The sequence below is a fragment of the Myotis nattereri genome, assembly GCF_964212035.1.
Source record: "Myotis nattereri genome assembly, chromosome: 3".
In the NCBI taxonomy this organism is placed as follows: Eukaryota; Metazoa; Chordata; class Mammalia; order Chiroptera; family Vespertilionidae; genus Myotis; species Myotis nattereri.
In genome coordinates this window covers 139,707,097-139,734,340 of record NC_138077.1, presented here as the reverse complement: position 1 = coordinate 139,734,340, position 27,244 = coordinate 139,707,097, and the positions used below count along the sequence as shown (strand labels likewise).

The 27,244-nt window shown below is 43.3% G+C and overlaps 1 protein-coding gene across 1 annotated transcript in view; it reads left to right on the top strand.

Annotated features, from left to right (window-relative positions):
• Nucleotides 1-393: 393 nt before the first annotated feature.
• MBOAT1 (membrane bound glycerophospholipid O-acyltransferase 1) overlaps nt 394-27,244 on the top strand; it is a 45,928-nt gene continuing 19,077 nt past the window's right edge. The window contains exons 1-6 of the mRNA XM_081087084.1: nt 394-485; nt 13,401-13,456; nt 16,208-16,262; nt 18,027-18,210; nt 20,307-20,499; nt 25,269-25,372. Coding sequence (XP_080943210.1) covers nt 409-485; nt 13,401-13,456; nt 16,208-16,262; nt 18,027-18,210; nt 20,307-20,499; nt 25,269-25,372 — 669 coding nt within the window. The 5' untranslated portion in view covers nt 394-408. The remainder of the gene's footprint in view (nt 486-13,400; nt 13,457-16,207; nt 16,263-18,026; nt 18,211-20,306; nt 20,500-25,268; nt 25,373-27,244) is intronic.

The window sequence follows — 27,244 nt, the reverse complement described above, 5'->3', positions numbered from 1 at the left end:
GGCAAGATCTTACAGGTGAGTGGTTCCCAGCTCTGGCTGTATATTGGAATTACACCTGCTACGTGCATGCTGTACTGATTAAACCTGAATATCTGGGAGTGGGGCCCAGACATCTGTGGTTTTATAATGATTCCCCAGGTGATTTCATTATGCTGCCAAAGCTGAGAACTGCAGTGGACCAGGTGAGAAAAGATGAAGGGCTCAGAGCAGCAGGTGGGGGGAGAGGAGGACTGGGTGTAGATAGACCAAACAGAACTTTGTGACATTGCAAACGGGGGGTGGGGGTGAGGGGTAGGGGGGTTGGCGGTGAGAGAGAGGAAGAAGAAAAAATTGATTGAATGCATTATTGCATTGTATACTAACCTGGTCCTGTGGGGTTTTGGTTTCAGATACTCCTTTTTTGTAGCGATGGGATACCTGACGATATGCCACGTCAGCAGAATATACATCTTCCACTATGGAATCCTCACTACGGATTTTTCTGGGTGAGTATCTTAACTTGGGGGCGGGGGGAAGTCTGACCGCTGGCTTTGACCCAGCCTCTTAGGGTCTGGAAAGATCAGTGTGCACATCAGAATCATGGGTGCCCGGGTAAGTCAGTTGGCAAGACGGAGCTAATGTGTTTGAGAGTGAAGACTCCATTGCTCTGTAGGACTGTGAGCTCTGCTGTGTTGTAAGGCAGGGGTTGCGAGCAATAGCCCATGGGCAGAGTCTGCCCCACCTCCTGCCTTTGTAGTCACGTTGGAACACAGCCAGGCACTTGCTCATTTGTGTGCTGTCTCTGGCTGCTTTTGCATGGTGAAGGTAGAGTTGAGTGGTTATGACAGAAACCATATGATCCCGCAGAGCCGAAAATATTTGCTCTCTTGCTCTTTACAGTAAAAGTTTGCTGACCCCTAATCTAAGGCCCTTAACTCAGGGTTGGTGTTTATCTCTCCTAGTTATTAATACAGAAATTCTTCCATACTAGTTGATAAGTACCTGCTTCCTTAGCCTCTTGGGTGCCCCCTGGCTGCCCGGCCACTCCCCACCAGATCCATCAGACTTGCAGCCACATAGAAAGGCCATGTCTGGCACCAGGCCTTTACCTGGTGGGCCACCCTTCTTCTGATTGGTCACCTGGGAACATTATGGGATGGATCAGTGAAAATTGTATGCCCTTTGATGTTCGTTCAGTAACAACTTTTCATGGCTCTTGAGGAATGGACACGAAAGCCGAGTGATTCCGCACAACACCTTGTGTGTTATCCACAGTACTTCCTTCAGAGTTCGGTTCTGTTTCCCAAGGGCAGTACGAGGTCCGGGAGAACCCCAGTTCTCCCAGAAGGTTGAACTGCATTTCATTTGATGAGTGATTAGAGAGGCGGCAGTGAGATAAGGGGGTTACAACTCACAGCTTATTCCTGTGATTTTGCAAATGTGCATCTAACCCACCCCAGCATGAAGAGGCTTAGGAAGGCGAAGGGTGTTGCTCTGGGACAGACACAAAGACGTTGCATCAACGTTTCCAGGGCTGTCGTCTGTTCTCAGACTGGCTTTGCATGCACCAGTTCTTCTTGCCCTCAGGCCTCTGGGTTTTACTGATTTCTTTTTGAGCTGTTCTCTTGCCACATTCCTTCCCCCCTAGATTATGGAGCAGTTTTTCAATTTTTCTGAAACAAGTTCACAAACTTCTTTTTGTTTCTTAATGATATGTATTGCTAGCAAAATAGGGAAATTATGGGGACAAGAACGATAACAATATAGCTGGGAAGTTATAGCATTAAAGGTAATTTTTAAACAGTGCACAGACCTCTCCCTGGTGTTTGATAAACAAACGTCAGTTTTTTGGTTTCACCCTAGATTCAGAACCATATCTTTACCCCTCCAATACTTAGAAGAGTTCCTGGCTCTTAATAGGTTTTCAGTAAATTAGTGAGTTAAAGACTCTAGTATTTGTCAGTCCTTTTTTTTTCAGTATTTCCAGAAGCCTCAATCAAATAGCCCCTCTAACCATTTGGTTGGGATATTGAATAAAAAACGTTGACTTTAGCCCAAAGTAGATTATTACTTGTTTCTCATCTACATAATTTTTCCTTTTTAAGGTACAAAGTGTATATTCATTCATTCCTTTCTGCACTGTTTTTGGATTCCCAGCATACTAGGCACAGTGCCGAGGCCTGGAGACACCCAGGCAGGAGGAAGGGTATTCCAGCTGAGGAAACAGCCCTGCATGAGCACAGAGCTGAGAGACAGGTGCCTGGGGAGGTCCCAGAAAGCCACCTCCCTGACCCTTACCATCCACATCCCTGTGTCACCAGGTCCTGTCAGGTCAGCAGCCTGCCTATCAGTAGGCTCCATCCACAGCTCTGCAAGCCTGCAGCCACCACACTGGGCCACCACATGTCTGCAGTTTCCCCAACTGGCCATCTTTCCTTCCACCCTGCCCCTTCTCTGGTCTGTGTTCTCTGTACAACCAATGAGGTTCTAGAATACCAAGCACATAATGAGCGGACCTGCCTCATCTCTTGTCATCTCCTACTCCCGTTGTGCCCTGCAGGTGGTAGCAGTGCCGAAAAGTGCCTGGTCTGCACGCACACGGGTCAGTCCACATCTCCCTGCCTCTGCCTTGCTCAGTCCACCAGTTGGAGGTATATTTATCACCCTTGTCTATGTGGAAACCTTTTCCTCCTTTTCCCCAATCCCAGTTCAAAGGTCACTGTTTTACAAAGCATTCCCTGATCACTGTCCCCCTGCACTCTCCATCCCCTTCGTCCACCAGGCACTTACTGCATTTTGGACCTTGCACTGGGCTTTAATGGCTGGTGCTGCCCATTGCTTGTAAATCAGACCTATGGAGACTCTGGCGCCTGGAGTGTTTGTAGCTGCAGCCACGGGCTCTTCTACTCTCACCAATTGATTTGCATGCTTATCTAGTGTCATCTGTGCTTATTCCAAGACTAGTTTATTCCAGTTTGTACTTATGTGTAAGCTGATTATATATGGAAGGAGGAACATGGTTTCTCTAAATCTAAGGTGCATCCTTTGCAAAATCACCAAAGCAAGTTGAGTGTGTTAAAGTAATAGCTATTGAATTTAAATGTGGGTGAACATGCTGAAAGGATGTGTGGAAGACTTATAAAAAGTAGGGGTCCTGCACTTGGATTGCTGTGGAGGCATCTTTACTGTCTTTTACCCTCGCAGTCCATGTTAGAGAAAATGAGTCTGGAGATAGTAGGTGGGGGTTTGTGTGTGTGAGAGAGAGAGGCCGTCATCGAGCAGATCCAAGCTCCAAGAAAACACTTCGGTCCTGCATCGAAAGGCCCGTCGGTGCATCATCCAGCAGACACTGATGGCGAGCGCTGCATGTGCCAGGCCCAGTTATAGGAGACAGGAGTGAGCAAGACTGTGGAGTGAAGGTACCGTTATCGATTTCAGGTTTGTGCAGGAAGTTTAAATGTGAGCATGCCATGGTGTACTGAGTTGATTAGTGTTCCCCCAAATTCATGTCCCCCCAGAACCTCACAATAGGTCCCTATTTGGAAATAGGATCTTTGCAGATGTAACCAGTTAAGATGAGGACCCACTGGAGTAAGGTGGGCCGTGAATTCATTATGACTGGTGTCTCTGTCAGAAGTCCCTAAGAGATGCAGACACACGGACACACGGAGGGAAGAAGGGCATGTGGGGATGGAGGCAGAGAAAAGAGTGAGGCAGCTACAAGCTGGGAACTCCAGGGCCTGCTCTCAGCCACCGAGAGCTAGGAGGAAGCCGGAACAGATGCTCCCTCACAGCCTCCCCAGGAACCAGTGCTGCCAACACCATGTTATTGGACTTCTAGCTTCCGGACTCCAGACAGTGTTTCTGGTTCTAAGCCACCCAATTGGTGGTCATCTGTTCCGGCTTCTCTAGGAAACGGATGCACACTGTTTTGTGATTGCATACCTTTCCACGAGCTAGCGCATCCCCTCCTCCTGATCCTGCAGCCAAGAGTGCCTCCAGTGTCCTCATCTCTCCCTGTTCTTGTCACACGGACTCCTCCACTGAATATGTTCATAAAACCATAAACTCTTGAATGATTGTTACATCACTTTAGTATAGTCAGAACCGTGGAAAGTTACCAAAGGAAAAATAAAGGGCATTTGTTTGTGATACGCCTTGGACTTGGGGTTTGACAGCTGGGGAGACGGAACCAGTTCCTGTCCCCTTCACTCGCAGCAGCAGAGCTGGGATGCATGTCCCCAAGGAGTGTTTGCTCGCTGGCATTTTCAGATCTCCTTGCATTGAGAAATCTCTGACATTACCCACAAAACTGTAGAATGTTTTAACTAGAAAGGACTGTTGTTAGGAAAAGGGTAAAAAAAAAAATGTCTTCTACCTCTGAATTGCATGCAATTTAGTTCTCTAATTACTGAGTGGCCATACTATCCAGTTCTTGATGGTATGTCTTTATTTTTTTTTGGAATTAAAATTTTTTTTAAATTTACCTTTCTTGTTGAAAGTATTACAGATGCCCCCCCCCCCTTTTAATTATAGGGCATTATTAAGCAGCATTTCCCCCCTCCCACCATAAATGCACAGTGCCTCACTGACATAAACCCATCTTCTTGGATAATGTCAGTTAACATAAAGGGAGAGGCTCATAGCAACCTGAAATGGCACGATGTTTTAAATCACAGACTTTCAGAGAGATTCTTCACCAGTCTCTTCTCATTATGAGCATGCAGGCGACCACAGGTGCTCCTTCATAGTGCAATTTAACACTGTCATTTCAGTTTAAAAATCTTAGGACTCCGTTGAGGAGTAAAGTAGTGTTCTGAAGTCGAGCCTGGCTTTTTAAAGCAATCTGATGTGGCAGCTACTCTCTTTTGAGCGCACACACACACCTAAGTGCTTCTCACATTTCATCACACCTTTAGCATAAGAGCGCAGATAGGAATCGGATGGTACTTGGATTCGATTAGTGTTTGTGTCAAACAATATATGTTTTTAATTTTAAGGAACACATAAACTTGCTGTACTTTAGATTATTCTGGTGCTTGGAATTTTATCTTTCTGAACGTAAGCAGGTTTTCATGGGCTATGAGGGGTGGACAAACTTTTTGACTCGAGGGCCACAATGGGTTCTTAAACTGGACCGGAGGGCCGGAACAAAAGCATGGATGGAGTGTTTGTGTGAACTAATATAAATTCAAAGTAAACATCATTACATAAAAGGGTACGGTCTTTTTTTTTTTTTTTTTTTTTTTTAGTTTTATTCATTTCAAACGGGCTGGATCCGGCCCGCGGGCCGTAGTTTCCCCACGGCTGGGCTAGACTGGTGGTAACGGTGAGGATAACACACAAGGGACACTTATTAGTGCTGCTAATCCAGTTTATGTCAATATGTGTAGTGGCGAATGCCCCCCATGCTTTCCCTGTGAATGAGGCTATTAAAGATACCAGAGCATTTACTGATCTTCTGGGGGAAGCTCAACAATTGCGTGTGATAAGGCTGGTACTTGATTCCTTTTTAGTTTGTTGATTGTGAACTGATTCTTCTTTGTTGCTCACAGAAGGTTTTCTTCTGAGGAAAGCAGCAACAAGAACCCCTTTTCTCTGTAGGGCAGGCCAGAGTCAGGCAGACAATTGCTCTCCCACCACGTTAGCAACATGAGGTGCCCATGTGTTTTTGAAAACATTGTGAAAGGAGAACTCTTATACACTACTAGTGAGAGTATAAATTGGCACAATGCTTCTGAAAAGGCAATTTAGCCATAAAATTCAAGCAAGAATTTTTTAAAAGTTCATATCCTGCAATAGGATAAATTCCTAGGAATTGAATTACCTTAAGGAAATCAAATGTATTCATAAGCATGTTCAACTGTTTTTAATAATAATGAAAAATTAGAAATCTCCTAAGTGGCTCAAAAGAAGTGAATGATTAAATGATGGAACTAAAATGCATCCATTGAAAGTGATGTCTTCAAAGAATGTTTAATGATACTGGAAAATGCTTACACGATAATGGAAGGTAAAAAAACCCACAAAACAAATACATGTATTAAGATGCCATTTTTATGAATGCAGACACATTTTCTACATTTTTATGAGTGTAGAAAAAAGAGAGTAGAAGGAAGTAATCAAAATGCTAAGACAGTAGTTCTGAGGGGATTTCAGTAATTTTTTTATTCTTTTAGATGATTATAATAATGAGACTCCCTAAGTGTTATTTAACTATATTTGCGTGCATATTTTGATGAACTGTAGCCTACAGGAGTGGAACAATAGCCACTGTGCTCCCTGTTACCCTATTTTGTTTCTTGTAAAACCCGAAAGAGTGGTGTCACTTGCCTGCGCTCCCGTTGGCGGAGATCATTTGCCCTTTTGCTCCACGGCAGAGTTTTTCTTCTGTTACGACATCCTGATCACTCCATCTGACCAGCCCAGTATGTGCAAGTAATTGGGTTCCCCATGATGGAAAAAAGATTATTTGCGAACAGATTTCTGTATTTTTTTTTAATATATTTTATTGATTTTTTACAGAGAGGAAAGGAGAGAGATAGAGAGTCAGAAACATCGATGAGAGAGAAACATCGATCAGCTGCCTCCTGCACATCTCCCACTGGGGATGTGCCCGCAACCCAGGTACATGCCCTTGACCGGAATCGAACCTGGGACCTTTCAGTCTGCAGGTCGATGCTCTACCTACTGAACCAAACTGGCTTCGGCAATTTCTGTATTTGATTATTTCATGTGTCTCCGTCAGGCTGCTGCCAGCTTTTTAATAATTAGCTCATCACCTGGAATTTAGTTCTGAAGACACGAGTTCCCAGGTTATACAGAGTTTATTTGGCGAGTTCCTCTTACAATGGAGAGCTGATGATTTTGTTGTTGTTGGATGCCGAAGTACAGAGATGAAATGTTTGAGCAGAGGAGTGGAAGGGGTATAAGCCCATTCTCCTCGGATTGGCCCTGTCAGGTTCTACACAGATACCAGGAGCTCTGAACTGAGTCCCAAGGGGTTCCCTCCCTTCAGGTGCAGCACTAGGAAGCCAATGGAGCTACTAGCATGTACACTCTTTGCTGTGACTCCTGGAGTCCCTTCACGTTGGCACAGTTGAAAGGCACCTGGGAACATTCTACTAAAGCTGTAATGTCATTTAGTAAGAAATCCAGGGAGCAGCTGATTCAGCCGGGGCAGGAGCAGCAGGGAGGGAAGGCTGGGTCCATGCTGTGGGGTTGCGACCCTCAGCCACTGGCTCCAGGCTGTGGGGTGCACAGTTTGCTTGGCACCTCTGGTTGTTGTGCACATTGGCCGTCCCGGCCTAGGTTGCCGCGGATTAGAAGTTTGCTGTACCCGTGCCAGAGTTCTTGCTTGCCTGACTCCTCGCTTTCTTAAGTATATAAATGTCACCGTGGCTTTGCATTATAAACAAAGAAGTAATACAAATATAAAGTAACTAGAACATTTACTGTTCTTCTGAGGGAAGCTCAACAATTGCTTGTGATAAAGCTGGCACTGGATTCCTTTGAAGTTTGTGGTAGAACTGATTCTTCTTTGTTGCTCACAAAGGGTGCAAATCAAGGTGCTTCTGAGGGCAGCAGCAAGGACTCTATTGTGTCTGAGAGTTTCAGTTTTACATCCCACATATTAGTGAGATCATATGGTTCTTAGCTTTTTTCTGACTGACTTATTTCACTTAGGATAATATTTTCTTTTAAAAATATATATTTCTTTATTGATTTCAGAGAGGAAGGGAGAGAGAGAAACATCAATGATGAGAGAGAATCATTGATTGGCTGCTTCCTGCACGTCCCCTAGTGGGGATTGAGCCCGCAACCCGGGCATGTGCCCTTGGCTGGAATCAAACCTAGAACACCGCGCCCCCCCCCCCCCCCCGCCCGGTCCGCAGGCCGGCACTCTATCCACTGATCCAAGGGCAAGGATAATATTTTCAAGGTCCACCAATGTTGCTGCAAATGGCAGTATTTCACCTTTTCTCATGGCTGAGCAGTATTCCGTTGTGTTTATGTATGTACCACATCTTTATCTAGTTCTCTCTAAGGACATTTCCATTGTCTCTATGTCATGGCCACTGTGAATAATGCTGCAATGAACATAGGGGTACATGTATCTTTGTGAATAAAAGTTTCAAGTAGAGAACCAGAAAAGGGATTGCTGGGTCATATGGTAATTCTATTCTTAATTTTGGATCTAAAATGACCTGTTGGGGAAGATCCTTGAATGTCAGATCCAGCTTGATGCTGGCCAGCCAGCTGTGTGACTGCTTGGCTCTTTTGATGACTACATTATCTCGTTGTTTCACCCTACCTTTACCAGCACAGAGAACTTAACCACTTTAGGTCCAAAGATTAAGGTAAAACAGGTAGGTTTTATTGAACTATTGCTCAAAACTGAATTTTGTTTAATGTTTTGAAGACTAGGTTATTTTCTGTTGGGAGTTGGTATGGGAAATGGAAATGGATGAATGGATACCACTTCTGGTAACCTGCCTAACATCTGTATCAGGAGGCATTGATTTTGCGGGGGTAGGAGAGGAGTGAGAAGTAGATAGCATTGTTCTATCTTTCTTTTTGCTCTAAACACATCTCGAACTGCCTGTTTTCCTTTATTTTCCCCCTATATTTCCTTATCTAAATTTTACTAATAATCTTTATCTTGGGAAGAAAAAAATGGTTTTCTTTGGCTTTTCTTTTTTAATCATGAAAAGAATTCATGGGACAGAAAAAAAGTGGTTCTTCCTCAACCATGCTGGACTCAGACCTTGATTTCATATTGGTCAGATGGTTCCCATGGATTCAAGTGCCGGGTGCCGACTGACTGGTGTTTACAAACCCAAGGACAGGGCATACTTACTCTACAGGGGGTGGAAAATCCGAGTGCAGCTCAAGTTCTAAGGCCTCATTGTCCTTTTCTTTGGCTGCATCAAGGGACCTTTTTATGTCCTCCCTGCGTTTGTAGTACGTGCTTGTGGATGCTGGGTTTTGCATTTTTACAAAAAAAAAAGAAAAGAAAGAAAGCATGAGTTCTACCACAAACCAACAAGCATGTCTTAGATTGTGTTACATTTTTATTGGAATGCATCATGGATGGTATTTGAGTTTTATTTTAAAATATATTTTTATTGATTTCAGAGAGGAAGGGAGAGGGAGAAAGAGATAGAAATATCAATGATGAGAGAATCATTGATTGGCTGCCTCCTGCATGTCCCCCAATGGGAGATCAAGCCCGCTACCTGGGCATGTGCCCTGACCAGGAATCGAACCATGACCTTCTGGTTCATAGGTTGACTCTTAACCACCGAGCCACACTGGCTGAGCTTTTATTTTAAATGAGTAATTTCACGGATCTGAATCTCAGTAACTTGTGCAATGGAAGTTTGGCATCTGATCTACCCATAAGTTTAAATAAGTTGATCAATGAAAATGTGTTCAGAGAGGACTTCCTCTTAGCAAGAGCATATGGCGCTCTTCCTTACACCCTCGGAGAAGCAAGCATGTGGGAGGATTCTAAATTCATGCCTTTCAGTGAGCAGGCTTTAGTTTGAGGATTTCAGATCTGCTTTTTCATAGGTCTTCAGTCTGTTATTTGTCAGTGACCACATGGGTGAGATGCTTTTTATTTAAGTTGCTAGAAATTTCTCCAGATGTCTGAAACAGAAGCAGTATATTGTGGAAAGTATCATCTGGATGATGTGTAACAATATTTGACTCAGAGCTGCTTCTTTTCCCAAAAAAAGGAACTTTTTTTTTTTTCTAAACAAGGACAGCAATATGGTTTTCCCGTAAACCTAGTGGTGCCGGTTTCATATTGAATAGTTGTTATTTATTGACGTTGATCTCTTCATTATTACGAATCGCATTGGTCTAGGTCAGTGGTTCTCAACCTTGGTTGCACATTAGAATCACCTGGGTATCTTTTTAAAATCCTGATTTCTGGGCCTCATCCTCCGGAAATTCTGTTTCTTTGTCACTAATGTTGTGGCCCCACCCCGTAACAAAGAAACAGAATTTCCGGAGGATGAGGCCCAGAATTCAGGATTTTAAAAAGATTCCCAGGTGATTCTAATGTGCAGCCAAGGTTGAGAACCTCTGGTCTAGGTTCTCTGAGAAGCAGATGCCAAGATAGGAACAGAGTATGAGAGATTTATGGGGTGAAATGCCTGGGAGGGGAAATGGAGAGGCCACGCATGAGGCTGGGAGAGCCATCAGATCGAAAGCATGTCTGACCTGAGATGCGAGGGGAACAGAAGGAAGAGAGGTCTTGGGCTGCAGTGCTGTTCTAAGACAGGTTTTGCAAGTTCAATGGGAAATCCTTGAGCTAAAATTCCCCAGGGCAGAGGAAACCACGCCTGTAGGGAGGGGACTATGTCTGCAGGCCAGGGCTTCAAACAGACTAGGTGGCAGAACCAGAGGGCACAGCTGGAGCCGGTCAACGATGCTGCCAGCGATGCGTTCTCAGGGCCACCATGTAGGTGAACATTAGACTACCAAATGGCTTGCTGGACATGTGTCTAATCATGGAATACATTAAATTGAACCCCAGATAGAGGGAAACATGCTGTATTTCTACAGAGATAGAAAGGTAGGTTAATTTCTTGAGACATTTTATATCTTTGTTGATATCTATATTTTAAGAGCCTAAAAATAAATATATTTTTATGAATGAAATAAAATGTAGGAACTTACGTGGTTTGCAAATTGCATAGGCACCAGAGAGTGTGCCTCGAATTTAAAAATTTTGTACTGGGCCCGGCTGTGGTCCTTCAGTGGTTGAGTGTCGACCTGTGAACCAGGAGGCCACGGTTCGATTCCAGGTCTGGGCATATGCTGAATTGCTGCCTCAATCCTGAGTAGGGAGCATGCAGGAGGCAGCTGATCCACGTTTCTCTCTCATTGATATTTCTGCCTCTCTCTCCCTCTTCCTTCCTCTCTGAAGTAAATAAAAATATGTTAAAAAATAATAAAAAATTTTGTACTGGGATTTGTGCAAGGAAGAGTAGGATTTTTAATCTTGCAGGAGACAAAAGGCTTTAGAAAGAAAACTGTACTGCTTTGAAAGTCACATTAGAAACTACCTTCCCTGTGATGCTTAAAGTGAGTCCCTCTCAAGAAAAACAGCTCTTGGCATCTGTTAGACATGGTGGGTCAGAGGCCTCATTGAATATCAAGTAGTGAGCTGCACAGGTCTGGTCTGGTCTGGTCTGAAAGATCAATTTGATCTTCTAGGAAGCGTCCGGGGAGCCTTTATTTCTGAGACCCAACTCTCAGTGTTCTGGAAAGGCAGCTGTTTTTTCAATATAAAAGAGAGTCGTCACCTCAGTGTTAGCTCTGAGCACGTCTTGCTGCCTTAGCACATCCACCTCAGTGGCTCCCCTGTGTGCCACACCTTCCTCTCGCCAGTCCAGTCCCGGCAGAGCACAGGCGCCCTTCCCTTCCCCAGTCAGACTCACTCATCTCTTAGCCTTATACGCAGCATTCAGAATCTTGTTTCAAACAATGGCCATTGGACACGGGGCTTTGGCAAATGAGATATAATGCTGGGTGTAAGTATTAAGATTTCAAAGTGTATTTCTTCGTACTTTCTTGAAAATGCTTTATCTTGTCAGTTTACATTGATAGTTTAAAATATACCATGCTTATTATGTCAAAGAGATGGAAAGTGGGCAGCAGAATGAGAAGCATTAAACAGGAAAATGGACTCAAAGTAGAGGCTAAGTGCAGTTGACACACATCACACTTGTGTCCTGGCCTGAGCTCAGGGCACAGAGGCTGTGTAGCATCCCAGGGTCCTTCCGGGGACACTGCTAGGGCTCAGCATTGCATATAAATGAGGCATCAGTCCCTGGGGGTCAGAGTCACCAATTCAGTAAGAAGCCGTAGAAGGAGATCAGAAAACCAGGATAAATTAAAAAGGGTTGAAAGAAATGATGCTTGTTAGAGCAGTGGGATTTTATCTTGTCTTGGGTGAGAACAGAGCTACTAAAAGTACTAAACTAGGGTAGATAATTGGAAAAACAGGTGCATTTGAAAAATTGTAGTTTTGTTGAGATATACAATACATATACCATACAATTTACCCATTTAAAGTACACAATTCAGTGTGTTTTTTTTTGCATATTTGCCGAGTAAATTATAGAGTACAACTGTTCACCACAATTAAGTTTACATTTTCATTGCTCTCAAAAGAAACCTGTATGCATTAGCTATCACTCCTCATTTTCTCCCAATTCCCCAAGTCTAGGCAACTAGCAATCTACTTCCTTTCTCTGTAGATTTGCCTGTTCTAGACATTTCATATGAATGAAACCATACAAAATGTGGCCTTTTGTCTGGTTTCTTTTACTTAGTGTGTTTTTAGGGTCCATCCATGTTGTAGCATATATCAGTACTTTATTCTTTTTATTACTGAACTAGAGGCCCAATGCATGAAATTCGTGCAAGGAGCTTGGCCCTTGCGGCCCCAGCTTCATCTGGAGGGTCTTCCAGAAGGTCGTCTGGAAGGTTGTCTAGATGGTTGTTCTGCTGTTCAGTCTAATTAGTATATTAGCTCTTTATTATTACTGAATAATATTTATAGCATACTTTATTTATCCATTCACCAGTTGATGGATATTTGGGTAATTTCCTTTGGGGCTATTATGAATAATGTTGCTCTGAACACGTGTGTACAAGTTTTTGTGTAGACATATTTTTATTTCTCATGGGAATGTACCTAGGAGTGCAATTGCTTGGTCATATGGTAACTGTATGTTTAACTTTCTGAGATACTGCCAGACTGTTTCTAAAACAGCTGCACCTTTTAATATTCCCACCAGCAATGTACAAGGGTTGCAATTCTCCACCTCCTGGCTAACACCTGTTATCTGTCTTTTTGATTCCAGTCCTTTTACTGCTTGAGAAATGGCATCTCATTATGGTTTGATTTGCATTTCTCTTATAACTAGCCACTGTTGAATGTCTTTTCATGTGCTTATCACCATATCTTTTTTAGAGAAATGTCTATTCAGATCTTTGGCCATTTTTAAATTGGGTGTCTTTTAATTATTGAGTTGTCAGAGTTCTTTATGAATTCTAGCTTACAGATACATGATTTACACACATTTTCATGCATTCTGTGAAATGCCTTTTCCCTTTCTCGATAAGGTGTGGGGAGTCTTTTTTCTGCCAAGGGCCATTTGAATAGTTATAACATCATTCGCAGGCCATACAGAATTATGAACTTAACAATTAGCCTGCTATATTTGTCAAACATTTAATTAACTCACCCCTAATGCCTGGGCAGGGCCAGACCAAATGATTTCGTGGGCCTTATACAGCCTGCAGGCTGGATGTTCCCCACCCCTGATGTAGAGAAATAGAATAAAAGTTGCAGTAGCACTTTTGCTAATCTTGATTGTTTTCCTTCTTCCTTTTAGGCCTCTGATGATTGTCACTCAGAAGATCACAACCTTGGCCTTCCAAGTTCATGATGGTGAGAAAAGCATCCTTGATCCTTGCTCTGAGTCCACCTGACATTTTTCATATTCTGCACACCGTCCCAAATTAGACAAGTGCTGGAAGATCTTGCTATATCTTGTCCAAAATTTGTAGGCCTCTTACATTATAGCTTTTAACTTTCCCAGCTATTATTTATCATTTCCCTCCTGGATCTGTAGCCTATATTTGCTGAAATATTTGCATTGAGAACAATGGGTTTTCTGTTTTCTTTTACCATGTTTTAAATTTAAGTTAACTTATGGTGCTCTCTGCCCTTCATTTTCAAATCTCTGAGAAGCTCATGAGGTAATAAAAGATTAAACAGCATTGGCTGGTTAACCAGTTTTTAATGCTAGGTTTTTCTGTTTGTTTGTTTTGCTCGGACAATTACCTAATGAGATTAGCCTGACCCTACAAAAAGCTGGGAGAGGAAGCTCTTCTCTTTGTATAAAAAATGGACATTTTCTTTACTTAAACTCTTTCTAAAAATGGCCAGAAAATTTTATTTCCACTGTTAAAACTGGGTCCCAGGGAAGGCGAATGGCACTTTCACTGGCCGGAAGAGGGGCTTAAGTGATGTCAGGTGCAATTAGTAAAAGGATAATCTGAGGATTTGTTCCTCTTCGGCAAATGCTTTCTGATGGCTGAAACGTCTTTACGTGTTGACAGGTTGAGCTGTACAGTCTCCGCTAGTTTTCTTGTTTCCCTTAAAAGCTTGGAAACCAATTTCATTTTGACTCTGTGTGTTTCTCATTCATACTTAGTGACTTAGTCATTCTGTAGAGAACTGGGTAATTTTATACCAAGAATGGAATCTTTCTAGGGCAGTGATGGCGAACCTTTTGAGCTCGGCGTGTCAGCACTTTGAAAAACCCTAACTTAACTCTGGTGCTGTGTCACATATAGAAATTTTTTGATATTTGCAACCATAGTAAAACAAAGACTTATATTTTTGATATTTATTTTATATATTTAAATGCCATTTTAACAAAGAAAAATCAACCAAAAAAATGAGTTTGCGTGTCACCTCTGACACGCGTGTCATAGGTTCGCCATCACTGTTCTGGGGTGATAATTATCCTGATTTGCCCAGAACTGAGAGGTTTCCTAAGATGGGAGATTTTTAGTGCCCAAATTGACAAAGTCCTGAGCAAATCAGGGTGAGTTGGTTAGTATTTTTGTACCTGAAAATCTACTTGGTAGCGGTTATAGACTAACATCTGCAACATAAATCAATAACTAAAATCACTTTAATTTCTGGGATTGCCAGATTTGTACCATTTGATGAGGTTGTAGAAAAAAGTGAGTGATTTTTTTTATAAAACACTGCTTCTTACATTTTTTTTGTTTAGTTTACTTTTGTTTTTTTATACAGGCTTTTTCCTGAATTTACTTTTGTAAGCATTCTCAGTTTATTTTCTGGACCATCCCTTACATACAGAAGAATGTTTGTTTGCCTTTGTCTTTTTCTCTTGTGTGTGGGAGGAAGAAGTAAATTCTGGAACCACTCTTCCTTCTCTTAGGCTTGTTTTTGAGTTGCCTTTGTGATTGGTGACCATATCAGTCAGTCTTAGCTGAATATACAGTTACTTTTTAAAATTTATTTTTATTATTGCAAGTATTACAGATGTCCCCCATTTCCCCCCTTTGACCCCCTCTGCCCAGCTCCCCCTCTGAGGCCTTCACTGCACTGTTGTCTATGTCCATGGTTTATGCATATATGCTTACTAGAGGCCTGGTGCATGGATTTATGCATGGGTGAGGTCCCCTCAGCCTGGCCTGCACCCTCTTGCAATCCAGGACCCAGCAGTTCGACATCCTCCCCCCCGACCCCCCCAGGGATATAGCAGTGCTGAAGCTGCAGGAGGCCAGGGAGGAGCCCCAGCCATGAGCCCAGCTTCTGGCTGAGTGGCGCTCCAACTGTGGGAGCACACTGACCACCAGGGGGCAGCTCCTGTGTTGAACATCTGCCCCCTGGTGGTCAGTGCACATCATAGCAACTGGTCGACCGGTCATTCCGTTCATTCGGTTGTAATGGTTGCTTAGGCTCTTATATATATAGATAAGTCCTTTGGTTAAATTCTTCCTACCCCCTTCCCTTTTCCCTCTGAAATTTCTGATGCTTATGAGATGACCCTCCAGTTTCTTTGACACTCAGTTAACGTACATTTTATGGGAAGCACAGATGTGATTTGGTTGGGCGTTTTTCTGGCATGGATGAATTTTAAAAGAAGTAAAACCTCCCAAGAATTCTTTTGTGTCTTCCCTGCATTTAGGATTATGTTTCCTGTGTTTTGGAAGAGAAAAGTCCCTATTTCTTTCCTCATTACGTTCCACACCCATGCTCTCAGCTTGTACCAGGTGTCTGCACCGAGCATTTCAGAGAGGTATTTACACTGGTGTAGGCTGCAAAGATAGGCTTATGTCTCTCATGTAGCAACAAAAGCATATACAGCATAGTAAGGAGTGTAGGAGTTGTGGAGGGTGCTCTGTAATTCATGTCCTACTGTGTGAATCAACTTGGAGTAGCCCCTGAATTCTCCCCTCTTCATAAGAACCTGTAGAGACTTTCCTTACACATGGACTTGTGGGGTAGTGCTTTGATCCAGGGTATTTTTTTTAAAAAGGAAAGCTTTGATTTATGAAACAATAATTAATCACTTTTTTCAGATGAGTTTTATAAGCTTCTCTTAAGATTAGTTATCCACTTCACTGAAAACATTTCTAAATGTTTTCTTTCTCATAGGACTAGGTCGAAGAGCTGAAGACCTGTCTGCTGAGCAACACCGACTTGCTGTAAAGTAAGTTAAGTTTAACAGTATATTCTTGAGTGCTTTGTATATCAGTATCTAGAGATCTTCATTTTTAAAAAAATCCTCACCTGAGGATATATATATATTTTTAATTGATTTTATAGAGAAAGGGAGAGGATGAGAGAAAGAGGGAGGGAGAGAGAGAGAGAGAGAGAGAGAGAGAGAGAGAGAGAGAGAGACACACCAATAAGTTGCCTTTCTTATATGCTCTGACTGGGAATCGAATCCACAACCTTTTTTGTGTACAGGATAATGCTCCAACCAACTGAGCCAGGGTGAGATCTTCATTTTTTAAAATATTTGCATATGACCTTCACTATGTGTATGTAATATTGTTTATTTAATGAATCTGCTATTGATGGACACTTGGGTGTCTACCAGTCTTTGGCTTTTGCAAATGGTAAATGATGAATAACCTTGTCCAGAGGTCATTTCAGATGGGTTTGGGTAGAGCTGTAGGATGGACTCCCAGAAGTGGGATTGCTGGGCCAGAGAGTAAATGGATCTGTGATTTTGGAGTTTTGCAGGATTCTCTTTCACTGGGGTTGTTATGCCTATTCCAGAATTATTTTTATGGGGCATGTATCTCAGGCCCTCAAGAAACAGTTATCAATGCAAATTAGTATGATTAAATGCAGGCATGAAAAGAATATAGGAGGTAAAGTTGGAGGGAGAAATACTGGCTGGGGAGAGGAGGAAGGAGGAAGGCTGATGAAGGTGGACTTTGGCCAGTGTTAACATGCAGTAGAAAGGGGGTGGGTGTTCGAGAGGGAGGAGGCTATGCAAAGTAGGAGAATAGCATATGAAAATAGAAATGGCATGTGAGGTGGCATATGGGGGATGGTGGAGCAGCCCTGGCCGAGAGTTCCTACTAGAGAGTAGTAGGAGGAGATAACTGGGAGGAGTGAGAGGGTTCCAGGCGGTAAGGAGATTGAGTGCCTCATTTCTTCATTAAGAATTTGAGACTTGGAACCAATGGAAGCTCATTGGAAGAGTCTACTGAGTCAAGTTGTTTGCTGAGCATTATGGGTGTGTAAGTGCCATAGGCATAACCGCAGTGACTCGTCACCAATGGCATCTTACGAAGCCTTTCCCCACAATTCTGTCTTGCTGGAAGAGCATGCCCCCCCCCCCCCAAATGCCATGAAAGGACTACACACAATGGCTCCTGCAGACTCTTTTCCCTGCTGCTACCCTTGTCTGTGGACCTCACGCCTGGATGCCAAAGCAGACAAGAGACTGTTACAGCCGTGTTTTTGTGTGGCTTCTTCAGGTAGAAACTGGTTCCACCCATCCTTTGTTTTGTGTTTATTTTAGTAATTGGGAGGGAGTTTTGCTATTTGAAAGCATCTCAATCAACTAACAGTAGGTTTGGATCCTCCCCACCTCCCCCACCCCTATGTATTACCTTCACCTTCTCCTGTAGATGCTAAGGTTGATGAGAAAGCATTTCCCAGCCTGAGTTGCCTTTGCTCTAGGCCCCACCCTCCGTGCTTATAGCAGTGACCAGCCAGCAGAGGGCGCCATGGAGTGCTGCCTCCTCTCTGAGCCACTCACCTCATTAACTTTTCCTTTCAACAAGCTATCTCAGTTGGGCAGATTTTAGAGAAACAGAACAAGGAAAGATCCTGTTATGTTTAATAAACCATAAAGGTAACACTTGTTTTTACGATTTGCTTATTTGGAAATATGAAAGAAAAATTAAAGACTGAATACTTTTCAACCTTTTAAAAAAAACCTTTATTTTCACAGAGTAAAACCCTCTTTTTTGGAATACCTAAGCTACCTTCTCAACTTCATGAGTGTCATAGCTGGACCGTGTAACAACTTCAAGGACTATATAGCCTTCATTGAGGGGAGACATGTACACATGAAGCTGCTGGAAGTGAACTGGAAGGCAAAAGGTTCCCACAGCCTGCCAGAACCTTCTCCCACTGTAAGTTTTTAGTGCCAAGTATTTACCCAGAGGCCCCAAGTATAGAGTTTTGCTGCCAGGGCTGACTCTCACTAATAATTGTTCTAATTCAAAAGCCAAGCCGTTTAACAGAAAGTTTGGCCAATAACTTTTCCCTCCATTTGTTTAAAATACTGATACTGGTATTTATTTTTCAGTTCTCTGTATTGGAGAAACAGATGCTTATTTCACAGAGCTGGTCATTGGCTGGGAATATTAAAGCAATCGATCCATTGGTCAACCAGCCAATATTGAGTGCCCACAATGTTCTTAATACTGTACTAGCTAACACATTCAAATTTATGGGAGTTTTGTCTTTATGAATATAAATTAATACACAGCCAAAGGATAATATTCATAAAAGGTGGTGGTGGGGGGAGGAAGTGGGGACCAGAATAAATGTGCTTTTTATTGGAGAACCCGCTTGTTTCCAGGGAAACCAGTTTTACACTGCCCAAAGCTTGGTTTTAGTGCCTTTGAGAGAGTTTAAGATGGTTTTTGAAATAATGTTTTAATTTTAATCTGAATTTTATTCATCTTCAAAGTGGTCTACATAGGGTAGCTTAGTGAACTTTACAAATAGGGTAAACTTAGATAAACTATCCTGTATTTAAGGGACATTTGTCGTTAATTAAAGGAATGGGGAAAATTGGGTAAGGGAGAAAATCGGGATAATGTAAATATTTCATAAATGCTAAAGTCTAGGCAAAATTCAGTATTTGAAAATTTAAGTGATTTATTTATTAAGCATGAATTTTCAGATGGTTTTGACACGGCTCCTCACACCTTCTAGTTCGTCAAATGTCTCAGCTCCAACTTGTTACTGAAACAACATAGGAGTGAAGTTGGCGATAAGACACCAAAGTAACCACAGGTGTTTCCACAGTGTCTGTCACAGTCGTGCTTTGGTGTTTCACATGCTTCTGCTTAGAAAATATTATTATTGAGTCTTAATGAATATCGCTCTCTAGGAGACTCTTGCATTTTTGTGCACAGAGAAAGTGAAGTGGGGAAGTTATGTTTTGGCTAGAGACACATTGATGGGAGGGTCTGGCACCCATGAGCTAAGTGGGGGGACCGGTGCCCCATCAGTGCCTAAGTGTGGTGAGCGTTTAAGTGGGAGCCAGGCACTGTTCTCGGTACCTTATATTCATTCACTTAAAACCCAGCCCACCCTCTGAGGGAGGTGCTATTACTATCCCTTTACTACAGTGAAGACGTCTGTTTTTATAAAGTTGGGAATTATAATTGTGTTGACGTTAAATGACATTCCCTGGAATGCCAGGCAAACTGGGCAAAATCACTCCATCCAGAGGAATTTAAAATGTCAGTACGTTCCCTGAGCGGTGTTGTACAATGGTTAGACCGTTGGCCCACACACTGAAGGGTCTCAGGTTTGATTCCCATCAAGGGTATATACCTGGGTTGCAGGCTCGGTCCCTGGCCCTGGTTGGGGTGGTGTACGGGAGACAACCAGTCTATGTGTCACTCTCACATTGATGTTTTCTCTCTCTGTCTCCCCCTCCCAACCTTCCACTCTGTAAAAATCACTGGGGAAAGAATATCCTCTGGTGAAGATTAGAAAAATAAAATAAAATGTCAGTACATCTTAACCCCAGAGCAGGCTACATTTATCCTTCACACGCACAGAATCTTCCGAACTAAGCTCTATCCTCATTGCTGGCCATTCAAACCCATTTCCTTGGCTGCTGGCTACAGAAGTGGAAGGCAAATGACTATTTCTTTCGAATGAAAGACTGCCGCCCTGTAGTACCTGTTTCTCTTATGTTTTGGGCAATGAAACCATCTACCCTTCGTTGGTAGAATTTGCTGGTAAAAGTTTTGTTCCATTTTAGATGCATTCAGTCCTCAAGTGTGAAATATGCTTTGCATCTAAATAGAGCACCGTGCCCGTCATGCCATTTGTGCTGTGAGGAAAAAAGCCTGTCACCACTCTGTCAGGGAACGTGGCCAGAGCAGCTATCTGAACAGCTTTGTTCTCCACGGGCCCTCGTCAAACTGTCTTCCTCCTGCAGAATCTTCTGAGCGATCCCACTGACTTTCCCTCCTTGTTTCAGGGAGCGGTGATCCGCAAGCTGTGCGTGACCGGCGTGTCTCTCCTTTTGTTTTTGACGCTCACGAAGACCTTCCCGGTCACCAGCCTGGCTGATGACTGGTTTGTTCATAAGGCAAACTTTCTGACACGGCTGGGCTACTTATATGTTGTCATGCAAGCCTCAAAGCCCAAGTACTACTTGGCCTGGACGTTAGGTAAGTTTGATGGAGTGGCCCTAAATAAAGGAGGGGGGAAAATGACACTGCTTGTATGGCTTTGCCAGAACAACATTTCAGATCACCTAACCAAAAAGCCCAATACGTAATGGGAAGCAGTGGAGTCGGCGTCATTTTCTGCTCCCCAGGGAAGCTCTCCTCTTTGCCGCCATCATAAACCCAGTTGTACGAGATAAGGAAAAAGCAGTCCTGGTTGCGGTTTAAACCCAATGTTATTAACAGATGGTTCGCCTAGGAAGCTGGTTCTTCCCCCAATCAAATGGCCATTTGGTGCAGAGGGGGGTGAGGGGAGAATTCCAGAACGACCTGGCTTGCTTGTAATTTTTCTGGGCTGTATACAATGCTGGAGTCACATTAATGTGACCCACACACATGCCAGTTTAGGCTACACTTTTAAAGAAATAGTTGGTTAAGCTTTATGCCTTGGAGAGAAGCTGACTTCAACTGATTTTATTTTTTTTTTAAGGTAGAAAGTTCAACTTAATTTGGTTTTAACACACTTTTTCCTTTCCCTGTGATGTAACTTAGTCAGTACTAAGCTTCTCTCTTCTTTTCAAACAGTTTTAGACTAAAAAAGTTTACAGCCTAGCTGCAGGGAGCAGTACACCTTCCATTTACTTACCAGGAATGGTAAAGGGCTTTGACAAGGCACGGCCGCTGTGTGCATTTACATCGGGACCCGTTCAGGAATGGGAGTTCACCTCATAGCTGATGTCCCAGAGCAGTGACTGTTTATAAAGCTGAGTAGGTTATTAAACTCAGATCCCAGCGCTTAGCCCATATTTCATGAGTGAGGGCGTGGCAGTACCGAGTTCCTCTTTTCTCATTTTATGCTCCAAGATTTTAGTCCCAAGGTGTAGCTACTAAATTATTTTTTTCATTTATTATTTATTCATGTAAACGTGTACATGACAGAAATTTACTGTTTTTACCATCTGTCGTGGGTAGTGTAGTGGCACTGAGTTCATTGAGGTGCAACCGTCTCCACCCTCCACCTCCAGTGTGGTTCCCATCACCCCAAGCAGAAACTCTATCCATCAAGCAGAGTTAGCTCCCCAGCTCCCGGTCCACATTATTTTTAAGGGTCATTGTTCAGGGAGAAGTTTGGTCCAAAATAGTATCTATGTAACATTTGGCCAGAGAACTCTCACTTAGAACTTCTTAAAATTCTGTTCCTCGTCACATTCAGTTTAATTCAGGGAGTTCTTTTTGAGTACCATGTTCTGTGCTACGAGGCATTAAAAAATAAGACATGTTTTCCATCCTCAAGATTGTCACACTCTGTGGGAACACAGACGTGGGCACCAACCAGGCAGTTCACATTAGGGGCTGTCCCAGGGGTAGGCAGAGGAGATGACAGATATGGTCATCAGTCTCCTTGTATCTCATTCCGTTTTCTGCAGTTGCTTTATTATCTAAAAGTCATTTCCTTCGTAGGTAGGCTTTATAAAGGGTGTCCCAAAATTCACGCAAGAAGTAATTTTGATAGAAAACACAGGTTTATAATTAAAAATTGTAAATTTTTTATTTATTCATAAAGTATATGGTATAGGGTTATGTATGGAATAGCATATCGGGTAAATGGCCTCCACAGCTTTGCTGGCACATACGCACTCTTTTGTTGAAATTTTCCATGACCGTTTTGCATAAATGTGGCTGAATTTCGATGAGGCTCATTTTCATCTTGATGGCTTGGTTAATCAACAAAATTGTTGCATTTGGGGTTCAGAAAATCCACTAGTGATTGTTGAAAAACAAATGCATCCACAACGTGTCACTGTTTGGTGCGGATTTTGGGCTGAAGGCATCACTGGACCATTCTTCTTTGAAAATGCGGCTGCTCAGGCAATAACAAAAGAGTGCGTATGTGCCAGCAAAGCCGTGGAGGCCATTTACCCGATATGCTATTCCATACATAACCCTATACTGTACACTTTATGAATCAATAAAAAATTTACAATTTTTAATTATAAACCCATGTTTTCTATCGAAATTACTTCTTGCGTGAATTTTGGGACATGCTTTACTACTATAGTTGGAACTTTACTTGGAACACCAGGCTATTTTCCTACGTGAAATTGTATTTTCACTTTGCTCTCACCTCAGTGCATGCATGCACATGTGTGTGTGAGTGTGTTTGTGTGTGTGTGAGAGAGAGAGAGAGAGAGAGAGAGAGAGAGAGAGAGAGAACTGCTCACTCCCTTTACAACCTTCTACTTCCTCACTTATTCTCCTTTTCTCTCTCCTCCCTCCCCTTCCACTCCACATTCTGTATCTCAGGGTAATGGGCTGGCTTCTGGACTAAATCGGCTCCTGCTTTAAGGAGGAAAGGAAGGCCATTCCATGGCCTCATAGGGAAAGTCTAACACGAGGTGGGTTGTGCTGGCGGGTCTACGTGGGGAGGGGGTCCCAGGGAACGGGGTGCCTGGCACTGTTCTGCGCTGTGGGGAGCTCCCCAGCTTTTTGGAGTATAGAATAGCTTTGTGGCTAGCTTTCTGTGGGGACTTGGCTCTTTTTCTTTTCTCCCTCGCCGCCCCCCCCCCATCTTTTATTGGTAGCTTCCGTAAAACGCTTCGTTAATGTGTATGGCCTCAATCTGAAGTTCATTATAGTTTAGATTGCGTGGGCTGGTCTGCAATTAACCTGTGTATTATTTATAAATAAAGAAGCAATGAATAGTATGACAGGGAATATTTAAACTGCTTAACTGAATAATTGTTTTATCCAGCTGCTTAAAACACCATTTACATATAATTGATGTACTAATTATACATGATTATAAATTTAATCCTTAAAGCTGGCCTCGTGATGGATCTTAGCTGAGCTACACTGCATTAGCCTAGTTCTAGTTACTGTTTATATTGAAATAATACAGCTATTTTCTTTGGATTTAGTGTACAATTCTGTCCTCCCCAAACCCCCTACTAATTAGTGAGACTCAACTTTAGCCCAGGCTGTGTTCTAGAGATCACAAACCATAAAATATGGGTGTCTGAGTTAATTTATCTGTAATGATATACTGGAGCCATGTACAATATAAAGCCAATTTTTCAACATCCCTTTAAAATAGGTAACATTAGTATAGCCATTTTATACTCAAAAGAATAGGTTTAAGAACTCGCCCAAGGCCCTCCATTTACTCTGATGCCGAAGTGGAGAGAGGAGCCCAGGAGATGTACCCCCAGAGTCCGCCCCTCACCACTGGGTTCACGCCATTGTGAGCTGTATTCCGTGAGAAATGCCTGTAGAGTGATTTATAGAGCCCTAAAAGATAGCAAGTGTGCTCGTGCGCAAACACACAAACACAGGATAGTTATTCTGGTCTTTTGAGATCAGGCTGGTCAGCCAGAGCTGAGGCTGGAGGTGGGACAAGGCATTCAGGGGTCCCAGCACGGCCAGTCCAGCCCTGTTTTCAGTTGTCAGCACAGACCTCAAGGGCTCTTCCCCCAGATAATTTATCTTCTGGCCTTCACACATCTGTGCCCACACAGTTAAAACTTTTAGCTTCTTAACTGGCCCACTCTTGCTTTGCTTTTCCACTGAGCTCCCATCCAGTGGGCCTGGGAGACTGACGTAGCAGGACTCGGCACTTTCCTCCTCTCTTCTAAAAGAAACCAGATCGTTTTACAGCGAAGCCGAGTGTAAGATAAGCAACGTTAAATCATCAGCTATGCAGGAGACAGACAGAGCAGGGTGTCCTCCTGCAGAGCAGCCTTCAGAAGTCCCTCTGGAGTTGGGCCTGAATTGTAGACCCAGAGGAATGGAGCTGCAGGAGAGGAAGGTCCTCTACCGTTGCCTCCCGATCGCAGGCTCTACCTGCCGTGCTGAGCTTTCATCAGTTTTATTACCGTATTTTCTTTTAAAAAATAACCAGTGAACTTGAAACAAGACAACTGGATGAGAGGATGGCCCTCTTGATCACTGTAGTAAAAGTATATTGGTTTCATCAGGTCTTTGTTTACAGAAAGCATTTCATTAATAAAGTTGATGAGCATTGCTCCCTGCAAGGGACCTTTCCTTAGGGTTCCATGAAGTCACCTAACGATGGTAGCAGGAGCTTTCAGAGGGACTTATGGGTGGGACGGCTTTGGTATTGTGTCCACGTGTGGTCTCCATGGCAGCTGGCCCCCGACTCACATCTCTAGCTCTCTCCTTCTTGTAATCTGAACGTTCCTAACTGCATCTCAGCAGCCCCAACTGATATCCTTCCGGCCTGTCGCGCTTCATACGTTCGGAATGAGCTGCACTTTCCTTTTCAAAGCTGAGTCTCCCGACTCAATGCTGTCTACCCGTTACTGTCCTGCCTTCTGATGACAGCTCTTGGACCTCCACGGGTCCCTTGTTTCTTCTTCCCGTCTCTGCTTCTGAGCTTAAGTGTATTTTTCCCTTCTTCCCTTTCTCCTCCCATATCCAGCTGGTCACTAAATCCTCCTGTATCTTTGTTTTGGTTCTCCCTTCCTCTCATTCCCATGTTGTATTCTATGAGCATCTAGTGCCCTTCTCCTTACCTCTCAGGTGCTCACTCACTGCCAGTGAATGAATAAAAGTGAATACAAATTGAGGTCACCAAAAAGCCCGCCATGTTTCTCCGATTCACCATGGCACCAGGCCCTGTAAATCTTTTTGGTGTCCTTTCCGAGGAACTGCCACCTATCTCTCAGTCTTAAAGCAAGACAGACATTGGAATCTTTTAAAGCGACCATGTGACCTTTGTTCCGTATCCTAACGTGTTGTTTTGAAAACCATAGCTGATGCCGTGAATAACGCAGCTGGCTTTGGGTTCAGCGGAGTGGATCAGAATGGAAATTTCTGTTGGGATCTGCTTTCTAACCTAAACATCTGGAAAATCGAGGTGAGTCTATTGTGCTTCTGAATCCAGCTGCGATCACCTATAAAGCATTGGTTTATGTTGAATGCAGTGTCCAGGGGTCTTCTTCATCGATGTCCGCGGAAAACTGCTATAGGGAATGCCAGGGCCAGCAGTCTCTGAGACTTGGTGCATCTGGGAATATTTTTCCTCTTTGTTTTATTTTCTTTTTAAAAGATACTTTCTTGATAGTTTTAGTGGTTCAAGGAATAATGACACAAGAAAATCTGAAAAAAGAGCCAGGAAAATCTTTTTTTGTTGTTTCCATTCCTGTGCTTTCAACTTGAAGTACAGAATCCATTTTCTCTTGTTCACATTCTACTTCCTTCAGTCAAGAACACAGACTGGCCTTAGCCGGTTTGGCTCAGCAGATAAAGCATGGTCTGCGGACCAGAGGGTCCTGGGTTCCATTCCGGTCAAGGGCACATACCTTGGTTGCGGGCTCCTCCTGGGCCCTGGTCGGGGCTCGTGCAGGAGGCAGCCAATCAATGTGTTTCTCTCACACTGATGTTTCTCTCTGTCTTTCCCGTTCTCTTTCACTCTCCCTAAAAATCAATAGAAAAATATCCTCAGGTGAGGATTAACAACAACAACAACAAAGAACACAGACTGGAAGCTTCTGCATTTAGATTTCAATTTTACAAGTGCTCTTTGTGGTTCCTTTGGAAACAGTGATAATCCAGTTGCGTTCTGGAAGAATTGCCATAGCACAGAGCTTCCAGGCCTCCGGGAGCAGTGCAGTTTTTCTCTTTCTCCGGCTTTGCTCTCCTATGTCAGTGATGGTGAACCTATGACACGCGAACTCATTTTTTTGGTTTATTTTTCTTTGTTAAATGGCATTTAAATATATAAAATAAATATCAAAAATATAAGTCTTTGTTTTACTATGGTTGCAAATATCAAAAAATTTCTATATGTGACACGGCACCAGAGTTAAGTTAGGGTTTTTCAAAATGCTGACACGCCGAGCTCAAAAGGTTCGCCATCACTGTCCTATGTCTTCATCATTGCAGGTGGTCTCCTTGGGGCCACGTCACTTGGCTTCCTTGGCCTTGTCAGCAGTCAGAGCTGACAGGAAGACCACGTCGCAGACCCTATTCCCCTGGCAGCGGGATGGAGTAGGGCGTGGTTCTCCACAGGCAGTGTTGGTTCTTCCGCCAGGTGACTCGGGTTTGTGGCTGGAGGGGATATGCAGACAGAGCAAGAAGCCAGGGCCGTGGAGACTTTCCACCTGCTACCCACGTTAGGTGGACACTAGGCCACAAGAAGCCTTGTGGGGGGGATACCTTCCACCTTCCTGATGCCTGAGTCTTCTCTTCATCTTCAATGGACAAGCTCCAGCCTCCAGAACAGCGGTTCTCAACCTGTGGGTCTTGACCCCTTTGGGGGTCGAATGACCCTTTCATAGGGGTCACCTAAATACATCCTGCATATCAGATATTTACATTATGATTCATAATAGTAGCAAAATTACAGTTATGAAGTAGCAACGAAAATAATTTTATGGTTGGGGGTCACAACATGAGGAACTGTATTAAAGGGTTGTGGCATTAGGAAGGTTGAGAACCACTGCTCCAGCACAACCTTTCTCATTTTCAGAAAAGCAACGTAGATAATTGCCATGCGTCTCGTTCCTATACAGATGATGTCAGAGGGAGTCTGAAGGTGTTATGGCTTGCCTCCCTATTTCCACCAAAATTATTCTCTCCCTCAAAACTCTGGGACCACTGCTGGCTGCTGTGGGTGAATGTCCTTCACGGTGGTTCCCTCTGACCTCCGGCTGCCCCCCAGGTCCTCCACTGTGCACACAAAGACAGTCATTTCACTGGGCATGTGATTAGGGTTAAGGGCCAACTT